At 60.6% G+C, this 27,967-nt stretch overlaps 2 protein-coding genes across 2 annotated transcripts in view; one reads left to right on the top strand and one right to left on the bottom strand.

Moving 5' to 3' along the window:
- LOC127040576 (alpha-2-macroglobulin-like protein 1) overlaps positions 1 to 4,255 on the top strand; it is a 101,928-nt gene extending 97,673 nt beyond the window's left edge. The window contains exons 30-36 of the mRNA XM_050934893.1: positions 129 to 344; positions 495 to 619; positions 1,015 to 1,105; positions 1,529 to 1,597; positions 2,046 to 2,148; positions 3,375 to 3,416; positions 4,131 to 4,255. Of these exons, the coding sequence (XP_050790850.1) occupies positions 129 to 344; positions 495 to 619; positions 1,015 to 1,105; positions 1,529 to 1,597; positions 2,046 to 2,148; positions 3,375 to 3,416; positions 4,131 to 4,159 (675 nt within the window). The 3' untranslated portion in view covers positions 4,160 to 4,255. The remainder of the gene's footprint in view (positions 1 to 128; positions 345 to 494; positions 620 to 1,014; positions 1,106 to 1,528; positions 1,598 to 2,045; positions 2,149 to 3,374; positions 3,417 to 4,130) is intronic.
- A 7,477-nt stretch (positions 4,256 to 11,732) lies between these two features.
- Positions 11,733 to 27,784, bottom strand: FTSJ3 (FtsJ RNA 2'-O-methyltransferase 3). The gene is made up of 22 exons (XM_050934930.1): positions 27,691 to 27,784; positions 26,091 to 26,265; positions 25,720 to 25,825; positions 24,794 to 24,840; positions 24,493 to 24,572; positions 24,087 to 24,186; positions 23,373 to 23,567; positions 23,171 to 23,286; positions 21,108 to 21,212; positions 20,774 to 20,874; positions 20,606 to 20,686; positions 20,286 to 20,429; positions 19,400 to 19,535; positions 18,936 to 19,132; positions 17,889 to 18,000; positions 17,273 to 17,363; positions 16,006 to 16,165; positions 15,756 to 15,832; positions 14,444 to 14,546; positions 13,951 to 14,134; positions 13,743 to 13,837; positions 11,733 to 13,209 (listed from the first exon to the last, which is right to left on the bottom strand). Exons 2-22 carry the CDS (start codon positions 26,155 to 26,157, stop codon positions 13,020 to 13,022), a joined length of 2,487 nt encoding a protein of 828 aa, XP_050790887.1. The 5' UTR covers positions 26,158 to 26,265; positions 27,691 to 27,784; the 3' UTR covers positions 11,733 to 13,019.
- Between the last annotated feature and the right edge of the window lie 183 nt (positions 27,785 to 27,967).

Raw genomic sequence — 27,967 nt, 5'->3', positions numbered from 1 at the left:
CCTGCCCTCAGGCTGGGAGCCGGGGTCCCAGTGTCAGTGCCCCAGCGGGTCCCAATCCTGCTGCAGTGAGTCTGAGCTGGGCTCCTCTCCCCAGAGTGTGACGGCAGCTCAGTGACTCTCCTCCCCAGGACACGGTGGTGGCCCTGCAGGCCCTGGCCAAATACGCAGCCCTGACGTACAGCGCGAGCAGGGCTGTGTCGGTGACGGTGAGCTCCCAGGCTGGGGCCCAGCAGCAATTCCACGTGGACAACGCTAACCGGCTGGTGCTGCAGCAAGCAGCCCTGCAGGAGATCCCCGGGCAGTACACGGTGCGGGCCAGCGGCAAGGGCTGTGTCTTTGTGCAGGTGAGTGCAGGAGCCTCTGGGGCCCAGCCGGCCCAGCAGTGACTGGCTGTGCCCTTGCCCTGCCCCACAGCGCCTGGTTCTGGCCCCAGGCTCTGATCTGCGGTGGCGGAGGCAGCAGGATCTGCCTCAACCCTCTTGCTTGTCTCCCAGCTGATTCTGCGCTACAACGTGCCGCCCCCAAAGAGCGCTGCGACCTTTGACCTGCGGGTGGAGACGGAGCCGAAGGAGTGCACTGAGAGCGCCAGATCCCGCTTCAGCCTCGTGCTGCACGCCCGGTAAGAGCCCCAGCCCCCACCCCCTCTGGATCCGAGTGCCCGGGGGCAGGGGCAGGCCCCAGGCAGCGGGGAAATGGCCAGGACAGAGCCGCCCCACTGCAGGAATCAATCACCGGGGGAACCAACCCCCACAGTGCTCAGGGCAGAGGCAGGGGCCCCTTGGAATGTGCCAGGGGCTAAAGAGCTGGTCCCGGGGCTGATCTAATGGACAGTCGGCTCCTGGGCCCGGGCCCCTTGCTGGGGAGCTCAGGTCTGGCTGGGGGCTAGCAGGGCTCACAGCCCAGAGCAGGAAGAGGCATTAGAGATGCCTGCAGGGCCAAGAAGACAGGAGGCCTCCCCTCCCCGGGTCTGTATCCAGGGCAAACCCTGACCTCAGCACACGGCTCCTGTTGCAGGTACAGCGGGGAGCACCCAGCCACCAACATGGCCATCATCGAGGCCAACCTGCCGTCCGGCTACATCCCTGTCCAGAGCTCCCTGGGGCAGGTGAGCTTCCCAGGGAGGAGAACAGGCCGGGCGAGTCACACAGCATGAAACCAGGGGCTGATCCATGGGGGAGAGCTCTGACCCCCATGACAGCACAGATTGCAGCTCTGACCCCCAGGGGAGCACCCCCTGCAGAGCCCTGCCCCCTGCCATTGGGGCACTGTGCAGCCCTGGGTCTCCCATCCAGTCACTGAGCAGGTCCTGACCCTGCTTAGCTCCCCTACAACACAACACCCATGTCTAGACTCCCGCCTCTCACCCAGCAGACATCCAGTGCTCAGGTGTGATTGGCATGGGGGGTGGCAGCCAGGCCTCTCAGCCATGGGGATGTTTGGTGCCCCATGTCCCAGCCCACAGCAGAGCAGTGACTCCGGCCCCAGCCCCTCCGTTCCTGGCTCAGCCGTTTCCTCCCTCTGCTCCTAGCTGGAGAAGCAGCCTTTGGTGAAGAGGCTGGAGGTGCAGAATGACCAGGTGATGCTCTATCTGGACCAGGTGAGTGCGGGCGGCTTGGTGCTCTGGGATCCTGGTGTGAACGGGGAGGGCGTGTCCTGCCCTGGCTCTACCTCCATTCCAGCTGCTCTCCTGGGCTTTGTGTCACACGCACGGCGAGGGGTCACTGAAATCTCCCCTGATTCCAAGTGAACCCGTTTCCATAAATGACGGGGAGATGGGACCAGACCAACCAAACCCCAGGGAGAGCAGTGAACGGAGCGACGGGGAGGTCAGGGTTGTGGGGCTGGAGCAGGGCCCTGAGTGTGATGAAAGGGGTCACATTTTGCAGGGGGGTGGAACAGGGATTTCGGGGGAGCATTTTCTCACTGCTCCAGGCCACAGGGGCAGGGGGAAGCGGCTGGGACAGGCCGAGCCTCGGGGAAGAGGGGGTTCGAGCTGCCAGTGCAGCCGTTCAGCCCAGGCGCTCGCTCTGTCGCTCTCTCGGTAGCTGACGAAGGAGGCGGCGAGTTTCACCTTCTCCCTGGAGCAGGATTTCCCTGTGAAGAATCTCAGAGCAGCCCCAGTGAGACTGTACGATTACTACGAGACGGGTGAGTCCGGCCCCCGGGAGAGCTGCTCCTGTGGGCCCCATGCAGAGATGAAAGTAAGTGATCCACGATGGGGATTTAAAGGGCTCTGGGCCCTTTAAATCCCCCCTGCCCCCCGCAGCTCCGGGAGCAGCCCCTAGCCCTTTAAATCCCCCCGCAGCTCCGGTGGCTGAGCTGGGGCCGGATTTTAAAGGCTTGGGGCTCCCCGCAGTGGCAGGAGCTCCGGGCCTTTTAAATCCACACCCAAACCCGGCTGCCGGAGCTGCGGGGGCATTTAAAGGGCTCAGAGCTCCACGGCAGCAGGAACCCTGGGCCCTTTAATTTGCCCCTGAACCCTAGGGGCTCCCAGCCACTTCTGCAGCTGGGAGCCCCAGGTTGATTTAATGGCCCTGGGGCTCCCAGCCACAGCTGCTGCCCCAGGGCCTTTAAAGCTTGAGAGGCCCCACCTCTTCAGGATGAGGCCACGTCCCCCACAGGACTCGGGCAGTCCTGTAAATTACTTTCACTCCTGGCCCCATGACACAATCTGTGGCTGCAGAGTGTGTGTCTTGTCCTGGCGCTGCCCCATTTACAGCCACTCCTGGGCTCTGTGGCACAACCAGTGCCTGGTTAGAGGGTGGTGCCATTGCAATCCCCCCTCTCCGTGTCACCCGTGTCCATAGCTGATCTCGGCCCCCTGCTCGGGCCTGGGTGCGGCTCTCGGGCAGAGCCTGGCAGCCGGCCCGCCGTGGGCCTGCGGGGGTCAAGCTGGAGACACCTGCTGGGGGCGTGTTCCCGGGTTCGATCTGTGGGGTCGGCTCACCTGGCAGGACATGGCAGCCATGTGCTTGTCGGGCTAGTGGGGCACATGGGGCTGGTGTAACCGAGACTGTCCCAGCAGGAATGGCCAGAGCAGGTGTTTCCCTCCTCTCCAGGGCCCCCCACATTTCCCCTGCCATCCAGCTCCTTAGACTCCCCCAGAATCTTGTGTGCTGGGCCAGGAGGTGGCAGGACGGTTTCCCTGGTGCCTGGAGGGGTCAATGACAGAGCCTGAGAGTTCACAGCCCCACTCATGACAGCTGAGGTTGACACCCTCCCCCCAACTAGCAGGTCAGACCTATAGATGGGCTCCTCTGTGGCTGGGAACACTCTGCCTGCGTGGGACTCGGGGGTGGGGGGGCTCTGAGCCCCCCACCCTCAGTCTCTCCTGCAGTCATTACTTTCATGGTGCACTGCCCTTGCTGTTGCAGATGACCACACAGAGGCTGAGTACAGCGCCCCCTGCAGCTCAGGTAGGTGTGACACACCCCCACTGGGGGTTTTGGCCTCCGAGAGCGCAGGGATGGGGCGGAGAGCAAGAGGCCCTGCAGGAGCATGGAAGGGCAGGGGTGGGGTAGGGTGGGGTGGGTGAGGCGAGTGCTCAGCTCTGAGGGGATGCAAAGAGGCCTCCACCACCCCCCAAGATCTGGGAGAAGGAAGGCGGAGGGTTAGTCAATGCTGCCCTGGGGGGAGCTAGGAAGGCCTGGAACTGAGCAAAGGGACGTCCTTGGCTGAATCCCCAAGGAACCCGCCTGGCCCAGAGCAGTGGGGTGGTGGAATTGTCTGCAGGACGTAGGGCCCAGGAAGCCAGGCTGTGCTGGAAGGAGCAGTGCCCCTCCACCATGGGGCTGGGATTGGAGGACCCCTTGGAGCGGGTATCCCTGTGTTTGTGACTCATCAGTCAGTCAGGCTCGGAAGCAAAGCAGCAGCGAGTGAGCACGTGGCTCTGGGGACGCTCCACCGGGGATGTGCTAGATACAGGGGCCCTTGGACTCCTTCCTCCTCCATCACTCAGCAGGGACTGACTCGGAGTTCAGCACCATGGGCACCCGCTCCTTTACCATGTGAGGGAGGGTCTAGGTGGTGCACTTTGTGCATTAACAAGGCCAGTTGTGTCTTTGTGGGGCCTGGGAGAAGTCAGGGGGAGTTGGATCCCTGTCTCAGGGGATGTTTGTGTTTATTTAAAGCCTCCGACACTGAGGGAAATTCCCACTGAAGCCCCTGCCGCCAAGCCCTCTCCTGAGAGCACCACGCGGGTAGCCAGACACCCCAGGATCTTGGGGCACGGACAGACTTTGTCTCTGCTGCTGCTGCTGCTCCCCATCCCAGCCACCCCCATCCCCTGGCCAGATCTGCCCATGGCTACAACATGGATTCTTAGCACCTTCTTCGGTCACTGTATCCCCATTTGCTCTGGAAACGTGCCAACCCCTCCTGGCACATTACAACTGGTGAGAAATGAAACCTGTTTCTGAGGCAGTTTTTTTTCTGTGCTCATTGTGGGAGGAGGGGAGGTTGGCTGGTGAGTGTGAAATGGGTTGTGAGAGGCACAAGTGTAAGGGGAGTGTGAGGGGTCCTGAGTCAGAGTGTGGGGGGAGACTAGGCCCGGAACCCCCGGCTTCCTGCCATTCACCATGACTCTCAACCAGCCAGTAAAACAGAAGGTTTATTTAGACAACAGGAACACAGTCCAAAACGGGTCTTGCCGGTACAGACAACAGGACCCCGTTTAGTTAGGCCCATATGGGGCCCAGGGAGGCCACAGCCCCGTTGGGAAGCCCAAGCCCCGTCGGGGCTCCTCTCTCCATTTCCCAGCCAGCTCCAAACTGAAACTCCCTCCAGCCTCTCACTCAGCCTCCCCCCGGCTCCTTCCCCAGCCTTTGTGTCCTTTGTCCAGTTTCCTGGGCAGAGGTGTTACCTGGCCTTCAACCCCCCCTCCTGGGTTCTCAGGCTACATGCTCAGGTATCTTTCCTTCCCCAATGCAGGCCATCCCAGCCCAACTCCCCTGCATCCTTCCCAGGTCAATACTCCCCACTCAGCATTCAGAGACCACGTTTGTCACATCTCTCCCCCCTTCCAGACTGAACTGAGCGAGGTCACTTCAGCCAGTGACCTGGGGAAGTTTGAACCTACCCAGGTTCCCAGGGATGCGCCAACATCCCTCCCATTCCTTGGTGAGAAGTACACCAGGCCCTTCCAGTTTCACACCCCCCTTTTAGGTCGGGGGGTGCTCAATGGCACTCATAGTTCGCATGTGGGAAGGCTTATGCAGCCCGTGCCCTTTTCCCCCCCCAATACCCCTGGTGTTCAAACTGGGATGGGGTCTTTTCTCAGCGGTCCAGTCTGGGGGGCTGTGATTTGGGCTCTCTTGGTTCAGAGCCCCCCTTTTGACCTTGGCCACCCTCTAGTAAGGCTCCTCTGTGCTGGGCAAGTGTCCTACAGCCATTTTCTCCTTGTCCCGGGCCTTCCTCACCCTCAGTCAGGGGTCACAGGATTGGCAGTACTGCCAGCCATGAGTAAAGACCCCAGGCTAGTAAAAGTTCCATAGCAGCCTCTGCCGGGTACGCCAGGTTCCCTGGTGCCCTGAGAGGGGGATATCATGGGCCCGATACAGCAGCCGGTGGCAATACTTCCAGGGTACCACCAGCTGCCTCCTGATTCTCCCTGACTCCATTTCCCCTGGGGGAGCCCATTCTTGGTACAGGAACCCCTTCTCCCACAGGAACCTTTTCTGGCAACCTCCCCCCATGGTCTGTACCACACTGAGGTCGGTCAGGTCCCTTATCTTCCGCAAGGAGGGATCTTTCTGCAACTCAGCCTGGAACTCAGCAGCTGGGACGGGGATGGAGACCTGTTTTTTCTCTCTGGCTGGGTCTGAAGCCATAGCCTCCTTGAGCAGTGTCCCTGGGCGTTCCCTCCCCACCGAGTTATGGTCCTGCTCCTCGGGCAGGGTACCGTCCCCGAGGTCAGGACACAGTGTCCCTTGCAGGCTCGGGCTAGGGGGCATGACCAGAGCACGCTGGGGGTTGCTTGGCCAGTCCTCCAGGTCCCCCCCCCATTAAGACCTCAGTGGGCAAATGGTGCACCCCTACTTCCTTGGGGCCCTCCTTGTCCCCCCATTTCAAGTGTACTCTTGCCACAGGCACCTTGAATGGGGTCCCGCCCACCCCTGTCCGGGTCAAATAGGTGTTGGGCATCACCTGATCTGGAGCTACCCACCTCAAGCCAGGCCAGCGTCACCTCAGCTCCCGTGTCCCACTATCCATAGACTTTTCTCCCATCCACCTCTAGGGGAACAAGGCACTTGCTCTGCAGGGACAGCCCTGTGCCCACCCTGGGGGGTTGGATGCCCCGGACTCAAGGTTCTCTGTTTACAGGGTGGGCGCAGGGCTGTCCCTGCGGAGTGAGTGCCTTGTTCCCATGGAGGTGGATGGGAGAAAAGTCTGTGGATACTGGGAATTCTCTGTAGTAACTCAGATCCCACCCCATCTAACATCCCATCACAGACCACTGGGCATACTTACCTGCTGATAATCAAAGATCAATTGCCCAATTAATTGCCAGAATTAGGCTATCCCATCACACCATTCCCTCCATAAACTTATCAAGCTTAGTCTTAAAGCCAGATATGTCTTTTGCCCCCACTACTCCCCTTGGAAGGCTGTTCCAGATCTTCACTCCTCTGATGGTTAGAAACCTTGGTCTAGTTTCAAGTCTAAACTTCCTGATAGCTAGTTGATATCCATTTGTTTTTGTGTCCACATTCCTCTCCCTCCCTAATATTAATCCCTCTGATATATTTATAAAGAGCAATCATATCCCCCCTCAGCCTTCTTTTGGTTAGGCTAAACAAGCCAAGCTCTTTGAATCTCCATTCATATGACAGGTTTTCCATTCCTCAGATCATCCTAGTAGCCCATCTCTGAACCTGTTCCCGTTTGAATTCATCCTTCTTAAACATGGGAGACCAGAACTGCACACAGTATTCCAGATGAGGTCTCACCTGTGCCTTGTATAATGGTACTAACACCACCTTATCTCTACTGGAAATACCTCGCCTGCTGCATCCCAAAAATGCATTAGCTTTTTTAACGGCCATATCACATTGGCGGCTCAGTCATCCTGTGATCAACCAATACTCTGAGGTCCTTCTCCTCCTCTGTTACTTCCAACTGATGTGTCTCTTCACAAACTCATTGGCCAGCCGCGCTGTATGTCGCGGGTTCTCTAGCTTTTTGTCCCTCAACTACAGCCTCAGATCGGCTGGGCACCGCTCATACAGTTGCTCCGGTACCAGCAGTTTAACCAGGTCCCCCTTTGTCTGGGCCCCATCTGCCCACTTGCTGGCAAATCCCTCCATGTGGACGGCTAGTTGCAGATATGAGACCTCAGGGGTTTTATCCTGACCCAGGAACCTTTCCCGGTATGTCTCAGGAGTCAGCCCAAACTCGGACAGCAGGGCCTGTTTGAATAGTTCGTAGCCCCCTTTCTCCGACCCTTCCAGTTGGTGGTACAATGCCACGGCTTTGAGGTCCAGTAAGGCGGGGGTGAGAACCCAGAGCCTGTCCATAGGATTAACCTGGTGCAGCTTGCAGGCCATCTCAAAGGCATCCAGGAAGTCATCCATGTCCTCCCCTCCTTACGCTGGGCCAGGATGCACTTATCAAAGCTCCGTGCAGTCCTGGGCCGCCCCTCACTCACCGCAGCCAGAGGCTCACTGCTCCTTAGCCTGGCCAGCTCCAGCTCCAGCTCATGCTGCCTCTGTCTCTCTTTCTCCTCCAGTTCACGCTGCCTTTGTCTCGCTTCACGTGGCCTCTGTTTCTCACAATCATCCAGTTCTCTCATTTTTAGCCCCCATTTCAACCGCGTCTGCTCCACAGATGCTAAGTGTCGCCGGGAGGATGTCATGGTGCCCTCGGTATTCGCTGGGCTTCTTCCTGTTTGCATAGAAAGACGGGGTCTCAGGAAGCGCTCAGCAGCTGGCTGACTACTCCCAGCTGTGACAGACACTGGTGCCTGCGCTGCATCTGCCAGGCTGCTTCCCTCAGAGACAGAGATTAGTTCATTTGAATGATCTCCCTCCTCCAGCTGGGCAATCACAGGTGAGCCTCCCACTGCGCAGCCCCCTCTGCTTGCACAGCTCTACCAGGTCACGCTTAAGGCGCTTGGCACACATCTTCCTGCTGGCCACTCACAGGCCAGGGTGCTCGCCTGTCACGGACTCACAGATCGTGCCCACTTGTGGCCCCGTGTGGTCCGTGCGGGGTGCCTCTTTCAGTGCGACAGCCCTTCTCAGGGGTCCACTCTCTCTCAGGGTCAGGCCCCTCCACCTCCTGGAGCTGCATCTCTCTCAGCCTCAGCACGTCTGTCTCACCGTGGGCTCCCCCCCGGGACTCCACGTGCTCTGGATCCCCCGGGCTTCCTCACCCCTGAAGGGGTTGATGCAACCCTGCTCTCTAGACCAGAGTGACTCTCAGCCAGCATAAAACAGGAGGGTTTATTGAGAGTTGAAGACAGCACAGGAAACTCTCAGGGCCTCAGGCCTGGCCTCCCTCAGCACAGCATATCCCTGTCCTCCTGCAGCCAGGTAGGCTCTGTCTGCTTCCCCTCTCCAGCCCCGAGCCCCCGCTTCCCAGCTGGGCCTCCAATATCCCCAGCCCCAAGCCCTGCCTCTGTCCATTGTCTTCTCTCTAGGTAAACAGGGTCGTAAACGGGAAGGCCTGGGTCTCCTCTCCTCTCGCTGGAACCGGCTGGTCAGGGGCTCCTCTCCCCGCAGCCCATTGTCCTCCCACTGGCCAGAACCCGCTGCGTCTCCTGAGCCAGGTCTCCAGGTCACCAGTCACTGGGGTCTCCATCCTCTAGGCCATCGGCCGGGGTCCCAAGTCCCTCTCTGGTCCTCTGTAACAACTCACTCCCTCTCCCCTCACCTCGTTAAACCAGTAACACCCGGGGACACTGAGTCCCACCCTCTGTGCATGCAAACCACTGGAAAACACAGAAAACCCCAAGAACCACCCCCCCACACACATCACATCGCCATTCCCATTTCCAGGGAGACCGCTAGTGTGCCAGCCCTTCTCGCGGTCACCACCTCTCTGCCAGGGTCGAGTGGCAGACTCCTCCACCCCTGGGACCACTCGCTGCAATTCCTCGGGGGACCCTGTTACTGCAAAAGTCCTTCTTGCTGGTTACACACTCCTGGGGTTTAATCGGCCCCTGAAACCGTCCCTCACTGATTCTTCAGCATGCCTGGTCCCCGTCAATCCCCCTTTGTTTTACTGCTCCCCAGTCACTTAGTGCAAGAAGTGCCATTCACAGGGTGCAGTAGATCCAGCCGCTACCACCAGTTGTCGCAGTGTGGGGAGAGACTAGGCCCGGCACCCCCGGATTCCTGCCATTCACCATGACTCTCACCCAGCCAGTAAAACAGGTTTATTTAGACGACAGGAACACAGTCCAAGACAGGTCTTGCCAGTACAGACAACAAGACCCCGTTTACTTAGGCCCATCTGGGACCCCAGGGAGGCCACAGCCCCGTTGGGAAGCCCAAGCCCCGTCGGGGCTCCTCTCTCCATTTCCCAGCCAGCTCCAAACAAAGTCCCTCCAGCCTCTCACTCAGCCTCCCCCCGGTTCCTTCCCCAGCCTTTGTGTCCTTTGTCCAGTTTCCTGGGCAGAGGTGTTACCTGGCCTCCAACCCCCCTCCTGGGTTCTCAGGTTACATGCTCAGGTACGCTCCCTTCCCAATGCCTGCCGTCCCAACTCCCCTGCAACTTCCCAGGTCAATACTCCCCACTCGGCATTCAAATAACACATCAAGAACATTCCCACTTCGTCAGTGCCCTAGTGAAGTTCCTGTGGGTCCACAGCAGGCAGAGCCAGCAGCTTCCTCCACCTTGAAATCAGTTGTGGGGGGCTGGTTTGAGCCCATCTTTAAGGAGATTGTGATCAGGTGCCAGGCAGCAACTGGTGCTGAGCTGGGGGAGGGGAGGCTGTGGCAGCTCCCTGGGGGCTCACACACTGTGAGTCACCTAGGGCCACTAGTGCAATGTTCACAACCATCTCAAATGCAGCTGCTCTGGAGCCCGCGGTGGAAGGTGCAGGACCCAGCCTGGGGCACCTGCCCCCTCTTTCCCTACAGCAGCTGGTGGGGGATGTATTTCTTTTACTGAGGGCCCCACTGCCAGGCCCTGGCAGCTGGGTGCTCCATGCAGCTTCCTGCAGCAAGCTGATGCCTGTTCCCTGGGACAAGGCCGGGCAGGAATCCACAGCTGCGATCACGGGGTGTCTTCTAGGCACCTGACTTTTCTCAAGGAAAGCACAGCGTCAGCGACTTTTCCACCTTCAGCGTCAGACAGCTGCATGGCTACAGCCCACTCAGTTTCCTGCCATTGCAGGGGCCTCAGGCACTGATGCCACCTCAGTCCCACTGGTGCCACACAAGTTTCACCTGCTGAGGACAGAGTTTGGGCTGATTCCAGGTGCTGGCTGGCTGCAACTTAGGGACCTGTGCGAGACAGCAGGTAAGACTAGCTGAGGAGACAAACTTGACCGCTTAACAATCTGCAGCTGGAGTGACAGACGGGCGGGGCTCATGGAGCCGGGGTAGGGGACACAAGGGAGCAGTGATCAAGGTGGTGCACAGAACTATGCCAAACAGGGTGTGAGCAAAACCACTGCAGGCAGCCGTGGGGGATGGCCCAAGGAGCCAATCAGCATCTGTCTAAAGCGGCTGATCCTTTGCACGGCTGCCTCCCATCCTCAACACAGGCACAGCCCAGAACATCAGCTACCAGACTGCTGGGCCCGTGCTCAGCCTCTCTAGGCCACCAGCAGCACAGCAGGAGCCATGGACTCCTTCAGCCCAGGCTCTGCTCGTGGCCTGAGAGACTTCGCAAACCAGAGGCCAAGCTGGTGCCAGGAGCCTGACAGATCCCAGTCTAAGGCCCTAGATGCAGTTGGTTGAAACTGGGTTCCCGCCGTGTCTGCCAGTCATTTTATTTCTGAGCTGGTGTCACGTAACATGGCTCTGCTAGTTTGGAAAAACACAGCCATTTGCCCTGGTTAAAGACTCCTGCCAGTGTTTTGTTGAGCTCTGGCATTGGAGCAGGGATGTTGAAGCCCATGTCAAAATTTGGCCGAGTTATGAGTCTCTAAAAACAACTCAGTTTGCACATGCTCCACAGAGACTTGTCTGTTTTACAGCTAAGTTCTCCCAAGACTGCCCCTGCCCCGAGCATCCTCTCTGCTCTCCCGACTTAGCACCGGCCTGACTGTGTGCCCCAGCCCATAGAATGACTGAGCCAGAGACCACAGTGGTGGCTGGGCACCCGAAAGACAGAGCAGGAAACGTGTCCGCTGTGATCTCCACACTCCTGCTGCTGGAGCCCAGGCAGCGTGGAAGAGAAGGAACTGGGACCAGGACACACACAGGTGAGGAAGATGTGGGGACAGGCGGTGGCAGAAGTCAGAGGGGACAGAGCTAGAACCACTAGAGAACGCTCCCCCCAGCACCTGGAATGGAACCCTGACCGCCTTCGTTCTCCATTTCCCACTGCTGTGAAACCCCCCTGGTGAAGGGCGAAGTCTCCTTTCTCCCCTCCAGTGAGTGGTCTACATGGAGGACAACAGCCTTCTACTGCTATCAGCTGCTCCGCTGGCTGAAGTGACAGGTCTGTGCAGTTGGTCTAAAGGCTCCAGCCCTGCTGCTGACCTGTGTAGAGGGGCAGTAGGGTTCCAATTAGGGGCTTTTTAAAACAAAAACAAAAATCCAGAAGCTCCACGCACAAAGCCATGTTAAAGCCTTTAGTTGCAGTCAGGTACTTGGGAAACGCCCAATCTAAGGGTGGCTGCGCCACAGTGCTCTCACCCCCAGCTAAGATCCTACGGCAGCCTCCCAAGAGCTCACAGTGCAGGGACCCTCATGTCACTGAGCTGGTGTCCCCGTCTGGACCTGCCACGAGACTCGGGGAGAGAACGAAGCCAAGTCGTTTCAGTGAAGAGACACCAAAACAGAGCCCAAGGACATCCCTCCCGCCCTGCCCTCAACTCCACACTGATGCCTCTGCCCAGAGTAGGAGAAACAGATCTCTGCACTTCCCCCCACACTTGGCAACAGAGCCTGGGTTCTGGCCTCTGTCCCAGGCCTACTGACCTCCCCCATCCCAGTAGCTACCGCCCCACTGGCCCCCAGAAGCCACAATTCAGGCCTTTCTCTCAAGTCCCTTATTGAGATGGGCAGGGCTGGGACAAAGCCTCAAGGGGAGAGGCCACAGCTTGTCTGGGGAGCTGCCCCATCTGATGCTGGCAGCTGCACCTGCCCCAGTGTCCTGCTGGTACTGCAGCCAGGAGGCCGAAAGAGACACCCAGCCCCAGAGCTAACAAACAGGCTGGGAAAGCCGTGGGAAACAGCAAACAGGCCCAGAGAACAGGGTTTAATTTCAGAGCAAGCCAGGAGAGCAGCTGCCCCCAGGGAGCCCAGACAGGGGAGCTGAGAAAGCCCCAGGGACAGGGATGCCTCCCTCTGCCCAGCTTTGGCTCCTGCTTTCCCAGTGAACCCCTGCTCCGCCGGCAAGAGCAGGCCCCTGCTCTGGGCCAGGCTCCGGACTGCACAGGGGTTGGCCCAGCATGGGACGCCTGGCTGAAAGCAAGAGTCACCTCCTGGCCCTGCTCTCGCGGGGACTGGGACCCACACGCAGTGAGGGTGCGGCTGGAAGGTGGATGTACGGAGTGCGGCTGTCTCCCTGGGGAGTCTCATCACATCTGTCAATTCTGGAGGGGCAACACATGACCAGGGCTAGCCAATTATCTGCCACACAGCAACCCTTGGAAGGGCAGTGGCCCCACGAAGCTGAAGCTGGCAGAGGCGGTTCCCGCAAGGCTGCAGACAGGAAGTGACCTCATGATCCAGAGCGTGACTCTCTCCTCCTCTGGCTGAGGAGCCGAGGGCTCGGAACAGGGTCAGGGTGTCCAGAGTCACACGGAGCCAGGCCCAGGCCTGGCACGTGGGCTGTCCAGCCACCCCAGCCTGGCACAGGGTGCCAGGCGCCGGCCATGCCCAGCCCTCGAGGCAGAGTCCTCACTTGCGGCGCCGTCTCGTCTTCTCTTTGCTTTTCTGAGCCCTCATGTCCTTCTTCATGCGACTGTCCACCACCTTGAAGTGCCCCTTGACCCCTGCGGGACGCCGCACATGCCGGCCGACCCCCTTCTTGGCTACCAGGTAGGTGACCTGCCGCTTCTCCTTCCCCAGGCCGGCCTTCTTGTAGATGCTGCCAGAGGAGAGGGGAGAGAGGTTAGAGCAGAGACCCGCCCTCCCGGCCAGCCCAGGGGGTGTCAATGCGACAGCTGCTGGGAGCAACTCCCAGCCCTGGACTCCACACGCTTCCTGGGGCACAAACAGCACTGGGTTGAGCCCCCGGCTCCACAGCCCTGGAAGCAGCCCTGCGCTACAGGGCCGCAGCCTCAGAAAAACATGGGGACCCCCTTCCTGTCTGACCCCCGCCTTTGTTCTCAGCTGCCTCCCCAGCCCCCGTCCAGCCAGCCCCCCGCCCTCCCAGGTCACTGGCTGCACAACCCTCTTCTCAGAACCCCCCGGCTCGATGCCACTACCCAGCACTAGGGCCCCAAGCAGCAGTGGCCTGGCCAAGGCAGCGGTGGGGAGCAGAAACGACCCCTCAGGAACCTCCTGATGCGGCTCTGGCAGCCTGCCTAGCCTCATGGTCGTATGCCAGCCTGGCCCGGCTTGTTCTGAGAGATCCGACCACCCTCTGCCCATGCCGTACAGCCCGACCTCGTAACTCACCTGCGTAGCTGGGCCACCTTCTCACGCTCCGAAATATCCACCGTGCTCACCACAGCCTCCGCCGCCTTCTTCATCTGCTCCATCTTCTTCAGCAGCTGGGGGAGATGGGAGAGGTCAGGGGGTGGCTGGCGGCCCCGCCAGGCAGCGAGAGGAGAGGGTGAGGGAAGGGAAACCCCGCCCAGGGACGCCAGCCGTGCGGCTCACTTACCCGCCGCTTCTTCCGGGCTTTGGCCTCTGCCACCTTCTTGATGGGGCGGGCGTTGATCTGGCGCCAGCGCTGCCGGTATTCCTCCACCGTCTGCCGGTCCAGAGGCAGCTGCTTCCGGCGGTGCTGCTGCTCCTCCTGCTGGAACCACTCGGGCAGCTCCCCATCCTCCTCGTTAAAGGCATACCTGGGGGGAGGGGGGCCCAACAGGTGAGGGCAGGCCCCACGGACAGGCAGAGGCCTGGCCCCTCCCCCCCGGGGCTAACGGACAGAGACCACCCCCACGGGAAGTGATTGCCGGACACAGCTCACGCCCACACGGCAGGAGAGAAGGGGTCAAATGAGGGATCCCTCCCCTCCCGCAACACACCTCGTTCTCTCCCCAAGAGAGAGAAACCAAGGGGGGATGGGCCCCTCAAAATCACAGCTGACCCCCCAAGGGCCCGCCCAGGCCAGCTGGCCACCAGCACCACGCACTGCCTGCTGCCCCCGGTACCTGTTGAAGGAGTCGTCAATCAGGTCTCGCTTGGCTTTCCTGGAGGTGGCAATGACAGACCCCAGCGCAAGCCCCTCCGCATCCAGGACACGGGCCCTCTTCACTGGGGGCAGAAGACGGGCATGTCAGGGCTCAGGCTGCTACAAACCCTCCCAGCCACCCCTGGCGGCTTCGTATATGAAACTGGTCGCTCCCGAGCGCATTGTGCACCAAACCATTGTGGAAGGCTCCAGCCTGGCCTTGGGGAGCAGAGGCCTCTGGCTGCAGAGGTGGCAGATCACCCTGCAGCTCCCCCCGGGGACATGGACTCAGCAGTGAGGCTGCACCCAACCCTGACACAGCACGAGGACCAGCCCTTCCCCAGAAACACCCCAGGGCCCTGTCCCTCCATGCCAGGGTGGGCTGGCAGGCTCAGCCCAGCAGAATCCAAGTGTGGAGGGGCTCAGTGTGGGGGGATCCAGGTGTGGGGTGAGAGGGTTCTGTGTGAGGCAATCTGGGTGCGGGCGGCTCAGCGAGGGATCTGGAGGCACAGGGGTTTGTTGGGGGTTCTAGGTGCAATAGGACCCTGCAGAGGGATCTAGGTGAAGGTGGTTGGGGCTCAGCAGAGGAGGGTCTGGGTGGCTCAGTGGGGTGGAGATCCAGGTGCAGAGGGAGTGGTGCTCATCCGGAGGGGGTTCTGAGTGGGGGGTGAGAGACACTCAGTGGGAGGGTCTGGGTATGGAGGGATCTGGATGCATGGGGGTTGGGCAGATGGGGGAGCAGCTCCCTGTACAGGGATCCATCCCCAGCAGCTGAGGAGCGGCGGGTGCAGGACGCGCAGGTGGGGGTGGGAGTGGGGAGTTTACAGAGCTTCCTGCAGCCGGGGGAGAAATTTGGGGTGGCTCTGATAGCCCCAGATGCCGTGCACGGGAAGAGGAAATCCCGTCCTACCCAGCCCAGCCGGGACTAGCAGCCGAGCCGAGCACAGGGTAGGAGCCACGAGCTGGGTCTTCCCCAGTCCCACCCCCATCCCACAGTAATTTACCTCTGCCAGCTGCCCTGGGCACCCGAAACATATCGCTGGGGCCACTCTTGGGGCTTCCCTTTGCTTCCCCATCAGAAAGTCATTTTTCTGCAGGGAAGCAAAGAAATCTGTGGGGCACATAAATTTTGCACAGAATTTCCCCAGGAGTAGAAACTTCCATGGCCTTATGCCCTCCGCCGCCAGCTGGGCCTGTGCCCCCCACCTAGCCCTGAGCTCCATGCTGGTGCCAGGGGTGCAGACGCCCCAGCAGGGCTGCCTTTCCCTGCACACAGCCCTCACTCAACTCACCTGGGTCCTCAATGGGCACCACCTCAAAGCCACCTGGCTCGGCCAGTGCCCGCTTCCTTCCCTTCTGCGATGTCTCCCTGGGGGGAAGAGAGGAGATGTCACTGCCGCTCACGCAGTGCCCCCCAAGGCGATGGGGAAGCCCCCTCCCAGCTCATCCCTCCCACTGCATAGAATCTGGTGACCCGGGCCCCTGGCTACACCCACCCCTCCCCCACACTGGGCAGGCCAGCGCCCCCTTTTGGCTCCTCACCTCTCCTCGTCGCTGCTGCTGTCAGAGTCGTCCTCGCTGCTGCTCCCCCCACCCTGGGCTTTGCTGGGACCAGTCCCCACGGCTGCCCTGGGCCCCACTTCCGCTGCACCTTCCTCCTGGGATGAGAGCAGCTTCTTCTGCCCTTTCCCTTTCACGTTGCCTGGGTGTGACAAGCAAGGCCAGTGGGTGAGGTGGACTGGGGGGCCCCAAGGGTGCTCATGGCCGAGAGAAGCATTGCAGCTGATAAGGGAGAATCCTGCTTCCCGGGGCCCGAGCCACACGGGCTGGACGGACAGCCTGGGGCCGGCCTGCTACCTTCAAGGGAGCCCTGCGCTCTGCCCCCTTTGGCTGGGCCCCTTTCCCTGGGGAGGGTGAGGCAGGGTAGAGCACGTTTCACCAGCCGCTCCTGAGAGCAGGTCAGGGATCCAGGGCTCCAATTGCTTCTGTGACCCCGTGGCCAGTTCCTTGCCTGGACAATGGGGGCCCAACTCCCTCTCAGGTTTGGCTGCCAGGGGCACTGTCATAAACATACAGCTACGGGTAGCATAAAATCCCACCTTACTCTGGAAGAGGTTAAGAAGCTCAGATAACCTGGCTGGCACCTGACCAAAGGGACCAGCATGGGGAGAAGATACTTTCAAATCTGTGGGGGAAGGTTTTTGTTCCTTTGTTCTCTCCGGGGCAGCGAGGAACCAGAGCAGGGAAAACTCATCTCCCCGAGCCATATTTGAACTAAGCATCTAATATCACAGAAACAGTAAGTAACAGCAAGGAAATCCTCTTGTGTTTTGAATCTTTTTGTTATCCTGTAAAGTTATCTTCCATCCTGATCTTACAGAGGTGAATCTTTTATCTGTTTTCTAAAATAAACGTCTTTTAAGAACCTGTTTTTCAGTGTCCCAAAGACCCAAGGGGGGGGGGGGGGAGTTGTGCTCACTTTACAACCAATTGGTGAGAATATTATTCTCAAGCCTCCCCAGGAAAGGGGGGTAGGGGCTTGGGGAGATATTTTGGGAGAGGCAGGGCTCCAAGTGGCCCTCCCCGAACGTTTGTTTAAATCACTTGGTGGTGGCAGCGATACCAAGGGCAAGGAAGAAATTTGTGTCTTGGGGAAGTTTTAAACCTAAGCTGGTAAAAATAAGTTTAGGAGCTTTTTAAGCGGGTCCCCACATCCATACCCCAGAGTTCAGAATGGGGAGGCAACCCTGCCAGGCGCCATCCCCAGCGAAAGCTGGCCCCGCGCACCACGCCACGGCCCCCTTCTCACCTGCCGGTGGCTCCTTCCTCTCGGACAGGACCTGCGCCTGGCTGATCTCCAGGGCCTCGTCCGCGTCGTCCTCAATGCCAGCAAAGACCTCCTAGGGAGGAGGAGGAGTTGGTCACAGAGGGCAGGGCTGAGCAGCGGGAGGTGGGGGGGGTGGGCAGCAGGAGATACATGAATGGCAGGAGCTTGGCAGGGATGTGGGGTAGGGGAAGATATGTGGGGAGCTGGCAGGGTGGCAGGGGGGAGACACGTGGGGAGCTGGGAGTGAGGGGATGTTTGAGGCAAGGACGCAGGCCCTTGCGCGTGGGCTTTCACTGCGCTCTCTCTTCTCCCCCCATCCTTGGGGTCCCTGCGGCCCATGTGGGGAAACTCTGGCCCCTGTAACTCCCCAGCCTCAGCCAGGCCTCCCTGGGGGAGCTCAAGAGTCTCCTGCCAGCCATTAGCACCACGGCTCACACACGCTGTGCTCCCACCAGAGGGCGACAGGCCAGAGCCAGCGCAGACCTTGCTCCAGCCAGCAGAGGGCAGGTGGGCCCAGGTGAGGCTGGAGCAGCTGCACAGGGGCTGGGACACCCCCCACCTCGGGGCCTGGCACTTCCCGGCCAGTGAGGGCTCTCACCTTCCCGAACCACAGGTTGGTCTGCCTCTCCTCCAGCACCGACTTCTCCTCCAGGGGCACCAGCAGGGGATTCTCTTCCCCCTCCTCCTCCACCGGCTGCTGGAAGGTCCCTCTGCAACACAGCCAGACGGGCGCGCTCAGCCCTGGGGGCCACGGACCGGGACCCGGTGGGGGCAGCCGGGCACCCTCAGCCCTGGGGGCCACGGACCGGGACCCGGCAGGGGCAGCCGGGCACCCTCAGCCCTGGGGGCCACGGACCGGGACCCGGCAGGGGCAGCCGGGCACCCTCAGCCCTGGGGGCCACGGACCGGGACCCGGCGGGGGCAGCCGGCTGCTTCACACAGGGCTCCCTGGGGCAGGGCACTTAGCTGCCCACCTGGCTCCAACCCCTAGGAAAGGGCAGAGCTTCCCACCACAGTGGAGCTGCGAGGGTTAAGGGCCAGGCAGGCCAACTCCGTCCGCCAGGTCATCATCCTAGCCAGTCACAGCACCCCCTAGTGGGAGCCCAGAGTAGAGAGGCTGTCCCCTGCCCAGCACCCCACCAAATTCATGGTTTTTGTAAATTTCACTCATAGCGTTTTTAAAAGCTCGACTGTCCCAGTTAGATACATAACTTTCACGGTGTTGTAACAAAGCACGAACGTGTGTTTAAAAATGGTAAAAGATGTAAAGCCCATGCTGCCCCGTGCCCCAAAAGTGACGACCCCCCAATACCATGCCACCCTCACTTCGGTGCTGCCTTCAGAACCGGGCAGCCAGCCAGCAGCCGTCGCAGGCAGCACAGAAGTAGGAGTGGCAATGCCACGACCCCCTTCCGGGTCGGGAGGCCGTTTGCAAAGCACTGCTTAGGGTAAAAGTTCACCACAGACCAGATGTTATTACAAGGGAGACCAGATTTCATCTTATGTGACACGTTTTTCACGGCCGTGAATCTGGCAGTGCCCTACTCATGGCCAAGCTGGCCCCCAAGCTGCTGCAAGCGGGAGGAGTTTACTGCAGCTCCCAGGATCCCTCACCTGCCCCCCGCTCCCCCACAATGGCTCTGACCTCTTTGGGCCCAGCCCCCGCTTGGCTTCCTGCAGCCGCTCCTCGACATCGGCCAGTTCGTCCGAGCCCAGGTCGCTGGCCAGAGACACCTCGTCCGCGTCGTCCTGCTCCGAGAGGGCCACGTCGTCGTCCTCGTGCAGCACGTGCAGGAAGGCGTCCGCAGACGCCATGTCGCCCCTGGCCACCTCGTTCAGCAGCTGAGGACCAGGGAGCGAGGGTCAGGAGCCAGGCTCCACAGAAATCAAATCATCCTGCCTCCTCTTCCGCCCCTGCCGCTCTCCCAGCCCAGTCTCCACCTGGCTTCGCCAACACCCCTGGAGTGCCCCCACTCACCACTCTCCTAGCCCCGCTCACTCCCTTGGGGCCTGCCCTATGCCCGAGCCGCACCAATCCCTCGGCTCTGCCTCGAGCAGACATGGGCCGTCACGCCAGTGGGGAGCCAGCTGCCGCCCCCACAGCCTCACCCGGGCCTTGCCGATGGTTCGGAGGGAGAACATGCCAGTCTCGCCCTCGTCCGCGATGGAGACGCCCGGCAGGTCCATCTTCAGCTCGATGCGCTCACGTTGCTTCCGCTGCTCCTTCAGGATCTTCTTCTTCTTCCTGGGGGGAGCCCACCGGGGGAGGGGTGTCACGCTGCAGCCAGCGCCCCACAGCTGCCGTCGCGGGGATGGGAGCCCGGCTGCCCCAGCCTGCCTCCCAGCAGGCCTGTCCGACTGCGGCCCCAGATGGAGACCCCGTGCTGTGGGGTTCGGCTCGTAGCGCTCTCAGCTGCACAGTCATGGGGGAAGGGGCACCATCCCCCCACCCGCAAGGTGCCTCCCTGGCTGCTGGCGCAGAGCACTGGGCAGCCCGAGGGGCAGCATGGCTGCCACCAGGCAGTGAGCTCCAGCTGCTGCCGGGGACACATGGAGCCGGGTCTCTAGGTAGGCGGGGGGATGTCAGAGAAGGCCTGGCTGGCAGGACTCCTGGGTTCTATTCCCAGCTCTGGAGTGACTGGCCCAAGCACTCAGGGTCTCTGCTTCCCTCACAGGCTGGGGTGGGCGAGTGTCTGAGCTGGGCTTGGGTCCCTGGGAAGGGCAGAGGTCCTGAGCCCAAAGGAAACTGCTCCCAGAAACAGGTCTGAGACGAGGGGGTCAGGGAGAGGCGCCATGGGGGTACGCAGGGTAAATGGGTACTGGGGGGGATGCCCGTGTGGGGCAAAGGAGAGCTCCCTGCAGCATTTCTGCTGGCTGGACCCCCCAGCCCAGCTGAGGACGGGCCCATCACATGCCTGCAGCATAGCAGGAGCTTCCAGCGCTAAGCTTCCCCCACTCCTGGGTGCCCAGATCCCCTGGGGAGGGCAGCACTCACCTCTTCAGCTCAGCCACTTCCTCTGCCTTCAGCTCCGCCAGCCTCAGCTCCATCTCCTCCTCCTCTGTGGCTCCAGCCCCAGCTGCTCCCGACGTCTTCCCAGCCTCCTCCTCGCCGCCCTCCTCCTCCTCGCCGGAGCTCAAGCTGCCAGAAGATGGAGTCACTCAGCCAGGCCCTGCCCCATCCAGCCAACCCTGGGCCAAGCTCCCCAGCACCAGCAGCTGGCGGGCACGAGCTATGGCGTGCCCAATGTCACAGCGCCCCCTGGTGTGCGTGGAGGGGGCAGTTGCAGATTTTGGAAGCCACTTTTCTCCTCCTACCTGATGTCCAGCTCCTTGGCCTGCTCCTTCAGCTTCCTGGCCATAAAGCGACGGAGCTTTGTCCTCCAGTTCAGCAGGGCCCTGAGCAGAGAGACAGCGAGTTAGAACCAGCCCCCAGGCCGTGTCGGACTCCCCAAGCCCAGGCCGCGTGCCCTCACTCCCCGGTACCTGAGCTCCTTGCGGCCCAGCACGCGGATGTCCCGGCAGCACTGGCGCAGCTCCTCGGTGGTGGCGCTGTGCCGCTCCAGCTCGCTGTCCCCCAGCATGATCTGCACAGGAGCCAAGGAGGAAAGGCTGCAGCTGTCTCCTTCCCAAGGCCCAGCAGCCTCCGCAACCCTTCCCCTGCCCTAAGCCCAAGGTCAGGGCCGTGGGTCCCACCAGCAAGCCCCTGGGTGCTGCTAAGCACACTGCAGGCGTCCAGCAGAGGGGCTGAGCCAAGCCCAGGATGGGTGACTCTCCCTGCTCCGCTCCCACGGGGTCCGGCCAGGCCCTGGGCACTCACCTCATTGGCCTTGGAGAGGAAATCCACAGGGTTGGGGGCCTTGAGGAAATCCATCAGCGTGAAGCGGTGATAGAGCGTCGTGTCGCCTTCTGCGTATCCCTCCGCCTGCAAGACAGGAGGACGGGGTCAGAGCCATAGATTCCCAGCTGGGGTCATTAGATCAGCTTAGCCCAGCCGTTTCACTTCCTCCCTCACGGAGCCCAACGGCTTGTGGTGCCTCCAGCCTGGAGCTGACGACAGCGAGATGGGGCCCCCTCCTTTCCCTGGGCAGTTTGTTCCAATGGCCAATTGCCCGCTCGGGGTACACGTCCTGCCTCATTTCTAACTTGAACATGTCTAACGTCAGCTTCCAGCCAGGGGTTCTCGTTCTGCCTGTTGCCCTTAATGAGCCCGTCAGTTGCCAGTATTTTCTCCCCATCAAGATCAAATCACTGTCATCAAGTCAGGTCAACTCTCAGTCTGCTCTGTGATCAGCGAAACATACAGAGCTCTGTGTGCCTCACTCTCCGGCCTTTTTGCCAGCCCTCAAATCGCTTTTGTGGCTCTTTTCTGCACCCTAATACGTCAACATCCTTGTTGAATGCAGGCCCCAGACCCGGGTGCAGTCTCCAGCGTCGGTCCCAGCAGCGCCGTACAGAAATCTGCTCTGACTCCCCTCTTGACACAGCCATGGGTCACATCAGCATCATCCCGGGAGCTCACAGGCATCTGCTTGTCCACAATGACTCCTAGGTCCTGTCCAGGATCCTGGCTTTCCAGGACGCAGGCCCCCATCCTGCAGGGACGGCCCTAGACACATGACCTTGCTTTTGGCTGTATTAAAACACCTGGGGTTTGAATAGATCCAGTTCAGCCAGCGATCCTGATCGCTCCATAGACCACCCTGTCCCAATCGCTATGCCTCACTCCATAAATCTTTGGCTCAGCTGCATGTTTGCTATTTGCTTCCAGGCTGATGAAATATTGAATGAGGTCAGGCTTAGTACCAGGCCCTGCAGAAGCCCACTGGACACTCGCCCATTAGAGAATGATGTCTTTTGAGATCTGTTAGTTAGCCAGGCCTTAATCCACTTACTGCATGCTTTGCAGGTACCGCACAGCGCTATGTTTTCAGTTAGAACGTTGCGCAGTACTAAGACAAGTACTTTTCAAAGAATGAAATCACGTTTGTTTGACAGCCCCCCCGCACCCCCCCAACACATTAATTGACATTAATTAACATCAGTAGGTTAGAGATCTTCTCAGCCAGCTATTTTAGGACTTTTTGGTTGCTAATGACTTGCTGGTTTAAAAATGTTTGTTCCTAGTAGATGCTTTTTAACATCCACCTTGGTTGCTAACGGACTAGAAAGTACTTCACCACTCATGTAATATGAGAGCATAATCCTGCTTCTTGGCAAACACACAAATGTTTATTAAACACTTTTCTGCTTTTTCTATATTAACTTTACCATCTTCACTTAGTGTAATAGGCCTATATAATTGCTAGCATTTATTTTGTTCCTAATATCCTTAAACACTTTATTATCCTTAGCTCTGCAAGCCAGGGAGTTTACTCTGATCTCTTTAGCTTCCCTTATCAACTTTCTACCCTCCATAACTTCTAATTTATACACATTGCTGTGCATTTCTCCTTTTCCATGTGTTATCTATTGCTTTTTTATGTCTAATTGTCACTTCCTCTTCACCACTGAACCAGGATGGGATTTTAGGCCAAGTTCTTTCTTGACTGTAGAATCATAGCTTTTCGGCCTGTAACGCACCTTTTTAAAAGGGTTCCCAATTTTCATTAATTTTCCTGCCAACATTTTTCCTCCCGAGCAATTTCACTCATAGTTTTCCTCGGCTTTGGGAAATTAGCTCATTTGAAGCGTCAAGCATATACATTACTAGCCAGACGGGACGAGTAAGCAGCAGGCTCCACTCGGCAGGGTCCAAGCGCCACAGCCTCCCCCAGCCCCACTCTAAACTGTGGACCCCTCTCCTCATCCATGGGGGCTGCTCTCCCTGCCCCAAAGGACCTCCCCTCACAGCCAACTCCCCCCCGGACTGCTCACTTGTACCTTTGGTTTCTTTTTGGTCACCAGCTCGCTCACAGATTTGGCCTGAATCTCAACTTCCTTGAAGGCAAATTTGGGATCAAAGAATTTGCTGTCAATTTTATCTGGGGACAGATATCCTGGGAGAGGGAAAAGAAAAGGATCAGAGGTGTCAGCCAGCAACCCCCACTCCCTTCCCACTCAGCAACCCCTGGCCCCAGCTCACCCTGGCAGACAACGAAGATCTCGGCCGACTCGTTGCGGGAGGCCTGCGGCTTGGTGGCCTGCACTTTGCGAAACAACTGCTGGAAGATCCACAGGAGGGGCTGGTAGTCACGGGAGCGGAAGACTTTTGTGATGAACCAGCCGCCCTTGGAAAGGAATTCGCAGGCCAGCTTCAGGGCCATGAGCGTCAGGTTGGCTGGAGTGGAGAATGGAGGTGGATCAGCGCCAAAGCCAACCTCGTTGAGCCTTCACTCCCAGTGGCTCCAAGTACAGCAGCCTGGGGCACGGCTAGGGAGCGGGATCCAGCTTGATTCTGGTTCCCATGGTGCCTGTCGTGATACCTATGGGGAAGGATGAGGCAGGGGGCGGGGCTGGGCCGGACTCAGGCCTGGGCCTGCTGAGGAGACACTCGCCTGGTGCAGTGTGTTCCTTTCCCTCCCCTGGGGCGTCTGTCTCACACTTCCACGGAGTCCAGGCCTCCTGCCGCTCTCTGCTCAGGAGCAAAAGACCGACAGTGCCAGGCTACAGCTGGAGGGTCCCGCTCCCTCGTAGCTGGGCCGGCCCCAGAGGGCCCTTTGCTCCTGCACTGGGGGTGATGGGACACAGGGTTGCTGAGCTGGACTCGGGGGCTACGCTGCAGCTCCAAGGCACTAGGGATGGAGCTGAACCCTCAGCTGTCACAGGGACCGGGGCCGCCAGGCGAGTGGGGAGGTACCTTGGGAGTACGCGTCATGCACCCAGCTGGCCCCCACATTGGGGGCCCCGTCGTTCAGCACCACGTCCACCTTCCATGTCTGCAGCTCCTTGCGCACGGCCTGGGGGGCGAGGGCAGGGGGTGAGCCTGCTGCCCCTCCTCACACGCCAGGCCTCTCCTCCGACACCCCAAGACCAACGCTCCCACCTGCCTACAGAACCTGCATCCCAGGGCTAAGCCAAACCCAAGGGTCCTACCCACTCCCCCCAGGGAAACCGGAGTGGGTGGCTCGGGGATCCCACCACAGAGAGGGCTCTGGGGGGTGGGTGGACATGATGCCCTCCATCCCCCCAAAAACAGGGCCGGGGGAGATATGCTAAAGTGTCTGACTGTCGGCGTTCAAGAGGCATTGTGGGGTGGGAATTACCTGGCGACACTTCTCCGTGGTGATGTCCTCCTGCAGCGTCACCACGTTGGGGATTGGCTTAATGGGGACCAAATCCACCCCTAGGAGAGAGACACTCAGCATCTGCCGGACCCCTGCCCCGAACAGGGGGGCTGCCCCGTTCTCAACAGCCTCCAACTCCCATGAGGAGTGACGCCCGCCCCAGCCATCAGGAGGGACAGGGTCTCCCTCCCAACCAGCCCCTCGGCAACTGCCCCTTCTCTCCTGGGCCCAGCCCCCCGGGCATCCTGTCCTGCCCCTCTCCGCGGCTCCCCTCACTCACCAATGATGAGGCTGGAAACCGGCATGAACTTGGAGGCCACCTGCAGCCTGTGGAGAGGAGAGAAGGCGAGACATGGCGTAAGGCCTCGCCCCCCCATAATGACCCACAGGGGTCCCCCCGCTTCGCCCCAGCACCATCACAGGAAAGGAGACGAGCCCCACAGGACTGACTCTGACAGAGGAGAAACCCAGGAAGGGCGGGGCTCCGCGCCCACCCCCTGGGGCCTGGCACGCCAAGTCTCTACGCAGCCCATGGATACGGCTGTTTGGAGTCACCCCTGTACCGGGCTGGTCTGAGACTGGCAGAGTGTGTGGGTGGGGGTCCGGCTTGAAGGGCCTGGTAGCGTTGGGAGCTGCTCCCTCGACTCGCTGCAGCCTCTGCTCAGTCCACGCTGCCTCGGCTGTATTATCCTGAAGGGCTCTGCCCTCATCTTCCATGGGGAGACACCTGCAAAACCTCACCTGGCAGAGGCAGAGTGGGGAGCCTTCCTGGGGCTTCAGCCCACACAGGGCCAGGGGGGCAGATGGGTCCCCTGCTTCCCGAGGGGCCAGCAAAGCACCAGCAGCAGCTCCAGGCCTGGGCGCTGAGCTCTCACCAGCCACTGCCTGCTTGGGGTAGTCCCCCGGGGCTTGGGGCTGCTTGCCAGCCCGGGGGGTGGGGATGTTGGACAGTGTCTGGTCCTGCCCCTAAGCCGTGGGGCCACCACACAATTCCACTTCTGCCCCAAGACTCAGTTCGCTGGCCACCGACAGAGCCCAGGAAGCAGGCAGGGCAGCACATGGGCTCTGGGTCACCCCAAGGTGTAAGCGAGCAGGATGGAGCTCTGCCAAGCCAGTCAGGACATTCCTGCCTCCTGTCACCCAGGGCCCCGCCAGCCCCCGCGTCCCCTGGGTTCTGACGGGGCAGCCGTGGCCCCGGTCACTCACCAGCCGCCAGGGGCCGCGCACAGGTCCAGCAGCGCGCGGGATTTCGGCAGGAACTGGAACTTTCGGTTGAGCTGAATCAGCTTGAAGGAGGATCGTGAGCGAAAACCTAAAGGGAAGGAGAGTCAGAGCTTTCCGGGGGTCTGGGTGAGTCCCAGCTCGGCACTCTGCAGGCGCCAGGGGGGCCGTCGCCAGTGCCCCAGCAGCTGCTGCAGGGCAGGAGGTGGGGAAACCAACGGAACGAGGTGCGGCGGAGATCACAGCCCAGGCCAGGCCACGTGTGGGAGGCTGCAGCCAGGCAGAGTAAGATGTGGGTGCTGAGGGGCAGAGACACCCCCAGAACTCAGCAGACACTGCTCCTCGCCCCCGCTCACCCGTCTCCTTGGCCAGGCGGTAGAACTTGTCCCGGCGACTCTTCCCCACTTTGCCCTTCTTGCCCATGCTGGGGGGGTGAAGGAGCCCGCAGGCTCGCTCAGGCCCACGGGCTCGGCTCGCTCTCCGGCAGGAGGGGCAGCCCCACGATCAGTCGCAGGCAGCAGCACACGTCTTCTGCAGAGAAACGGGAAGCAGCAGCAGGTTGAACTCATTCGTCCCTCATCAGCTCTGAGCACCCCAGGGAGCACGTCACTCACCCCAACACCGGGCTGGGGGAAGGGAGGCCCCCCTCCCATCCCATTCTCTACAGCTGCCCTCCAAGGCAGACTGCTACGGATCAAGGAGCGAGTGACCACACGACTCTGTCCGAGGCCCCCACAGGGACCCCAGTACCAGCCACACTCCTGTCTACAGCAGGACAAGACTCTAAACTCATTTAGTCCTGCCCATCCACAGGATAGCAGAATGCCACCTATTACATGGCTAGCTACGGCCCCCTCGCATCGTGACCCCAAGCCCCAGTGCAACTCGCACCCACGGCCTCCCCGAGCAGCAGCTGAGCTGGGCTAGGATCTGTCAGACCCCCAGCCAGTGGGGAGACCAGATCTGCACCCGCTGGCTCCAGCCCAGCACTCCCGACACCGAGTCAAAGGAGCGCAGCTCCTGGCACCGCAGGGGTGCCCGGGGGCAGCACCAGGGAGGCGAACAGGGAGGAGAGGGGCACCTGGCGAGGCCCCCAGGGACCCAGCTGGAAAGCGCTGGGCCGGGTGGGTTCCAGCTGGGAGCAGCTATGGAAGAAATAAATTCCTCCAATTCCCCCTGCTCTCCCAGCAATCCACATGCAAATTCCTCCGAACCCTCCCCCACTCGTCGCACTCCCTCCCACCTATCCCCCATTCCCACCAATCCCCACGTGAGTCCCTCCCTAACCCCCACGCGAGTCCCCCCACTCCTACCAATCCCCAAGCGAGTTCCGCCATCCCTCCCCCACTCCCGCACCCCCTCCCACCAATCCCCGTGTGAGTCCCTACCCACCCCCCACGCGAGCCCCCCCACTCCCACCAATCCCCAAGCGAGTTCCGCCATCCCTCCCCCACTCCTGCACCCCCTCCCACTAATCCCCGTGTGAGTCCCTACCCACCCCCCACGCGAGTCCCCCCATTCCTACCAATCCCCACGTGAGTCCCTCCCTAACTCCCACGCGAGTCCCCCCACTCCCACCAATCCCCAAGCGAGTTCCGCCATCCCTCCCCCACTCCCGCACCCCCTCCCACCAATCCCCACGTGAGTCCCTCCCTAACCCCCACGCGAGTCCCCCCACTCCTACCAATCCCCAAGCGAGGTCCTCCAACCCTCCCCCACTCCTGCACCCCCTCCCACCAATCCCCGTGTGAGTCCCTACCCACCCCCCACGCGAGTCCCCCCACTCCTACCAATCCCTATGTGAGTCCCTCCCTAACCCCCACGCGAGTCCCCCCACTCCTACCAATCCCCACGCGAGTTCCCCTCATCCCTCCCCCACTCTCCGCACCCCCTCTCACCTATCCCCACGCGATTCCCCCCTCAAATCGCCCCACTCCCCCTGAGTCCCCGACTCACCCCGGCCCCGGCTCGGCTACTGGTGCGCGTAGCTTGCACACCACATGCACGCGCCAAGCTACTTCCCACACTGCCCCGCGCGCGCCTCCACTTCCGTTTCCGTCACGACGCTGCCCTGCCGCCATCTTGGGAGTGGCGTCCAGGCGCTGAGGCGGAGCGGGGCCTGCGGGGAACACGGCGCCTGGGCGGACTTAGGGGAACATTCTCATCAGGGTGTTTCTCCCGTTCTCCCTGCAAGCCCGAAGGTTACTGGAGAGACCCTACCAAGATGGCGGCT

The sequence above is a fragment of the Gopherus flavomarginatus genome, chromosome 25 (genome assembly GCF_025201925.1).
Source record: "Gopherus flavomarginatus isolate rGopFla2 chromosome 25, rGopFla2.mat.asm, whole genome shotgun sequence".
NCBI classification, from domain to species: Eukaryota; Metazoa; Chordata; order Testudines; family Testudinidae; genus Gopherus; species Gopherus flavomarginatus.
The sequence above is the reverse complement of the archived record's forward strand: the minus strand, read 5'-3'. Positions and strand labels throughout refer to the sequence as shown.

Coding starts and splice junctions, on each gene's coding strand:
- FTSJ3 (XM_050934930.1), bottom strand. CDS start 26,157: ATGGGCAAGAAGGGCAAAGTGGGGAAGAGTCGCCGGGACAAGTTCTAC. Junction 14,547..15,755: donor GGTGCCCATTGAGGACCCAG/GTGAGTTGAGTG, acceptor TTCTGCCCCCAG/TGAAGAGGGCCCGTGTCCTG. Junction 13,210..13,742: donor AAGGTGGCCCAGCTACGCAG/GTGAGTTACGAG, acceptor CTCCTCTGGCAG/CATCTACAAGAAGGCCGGCC.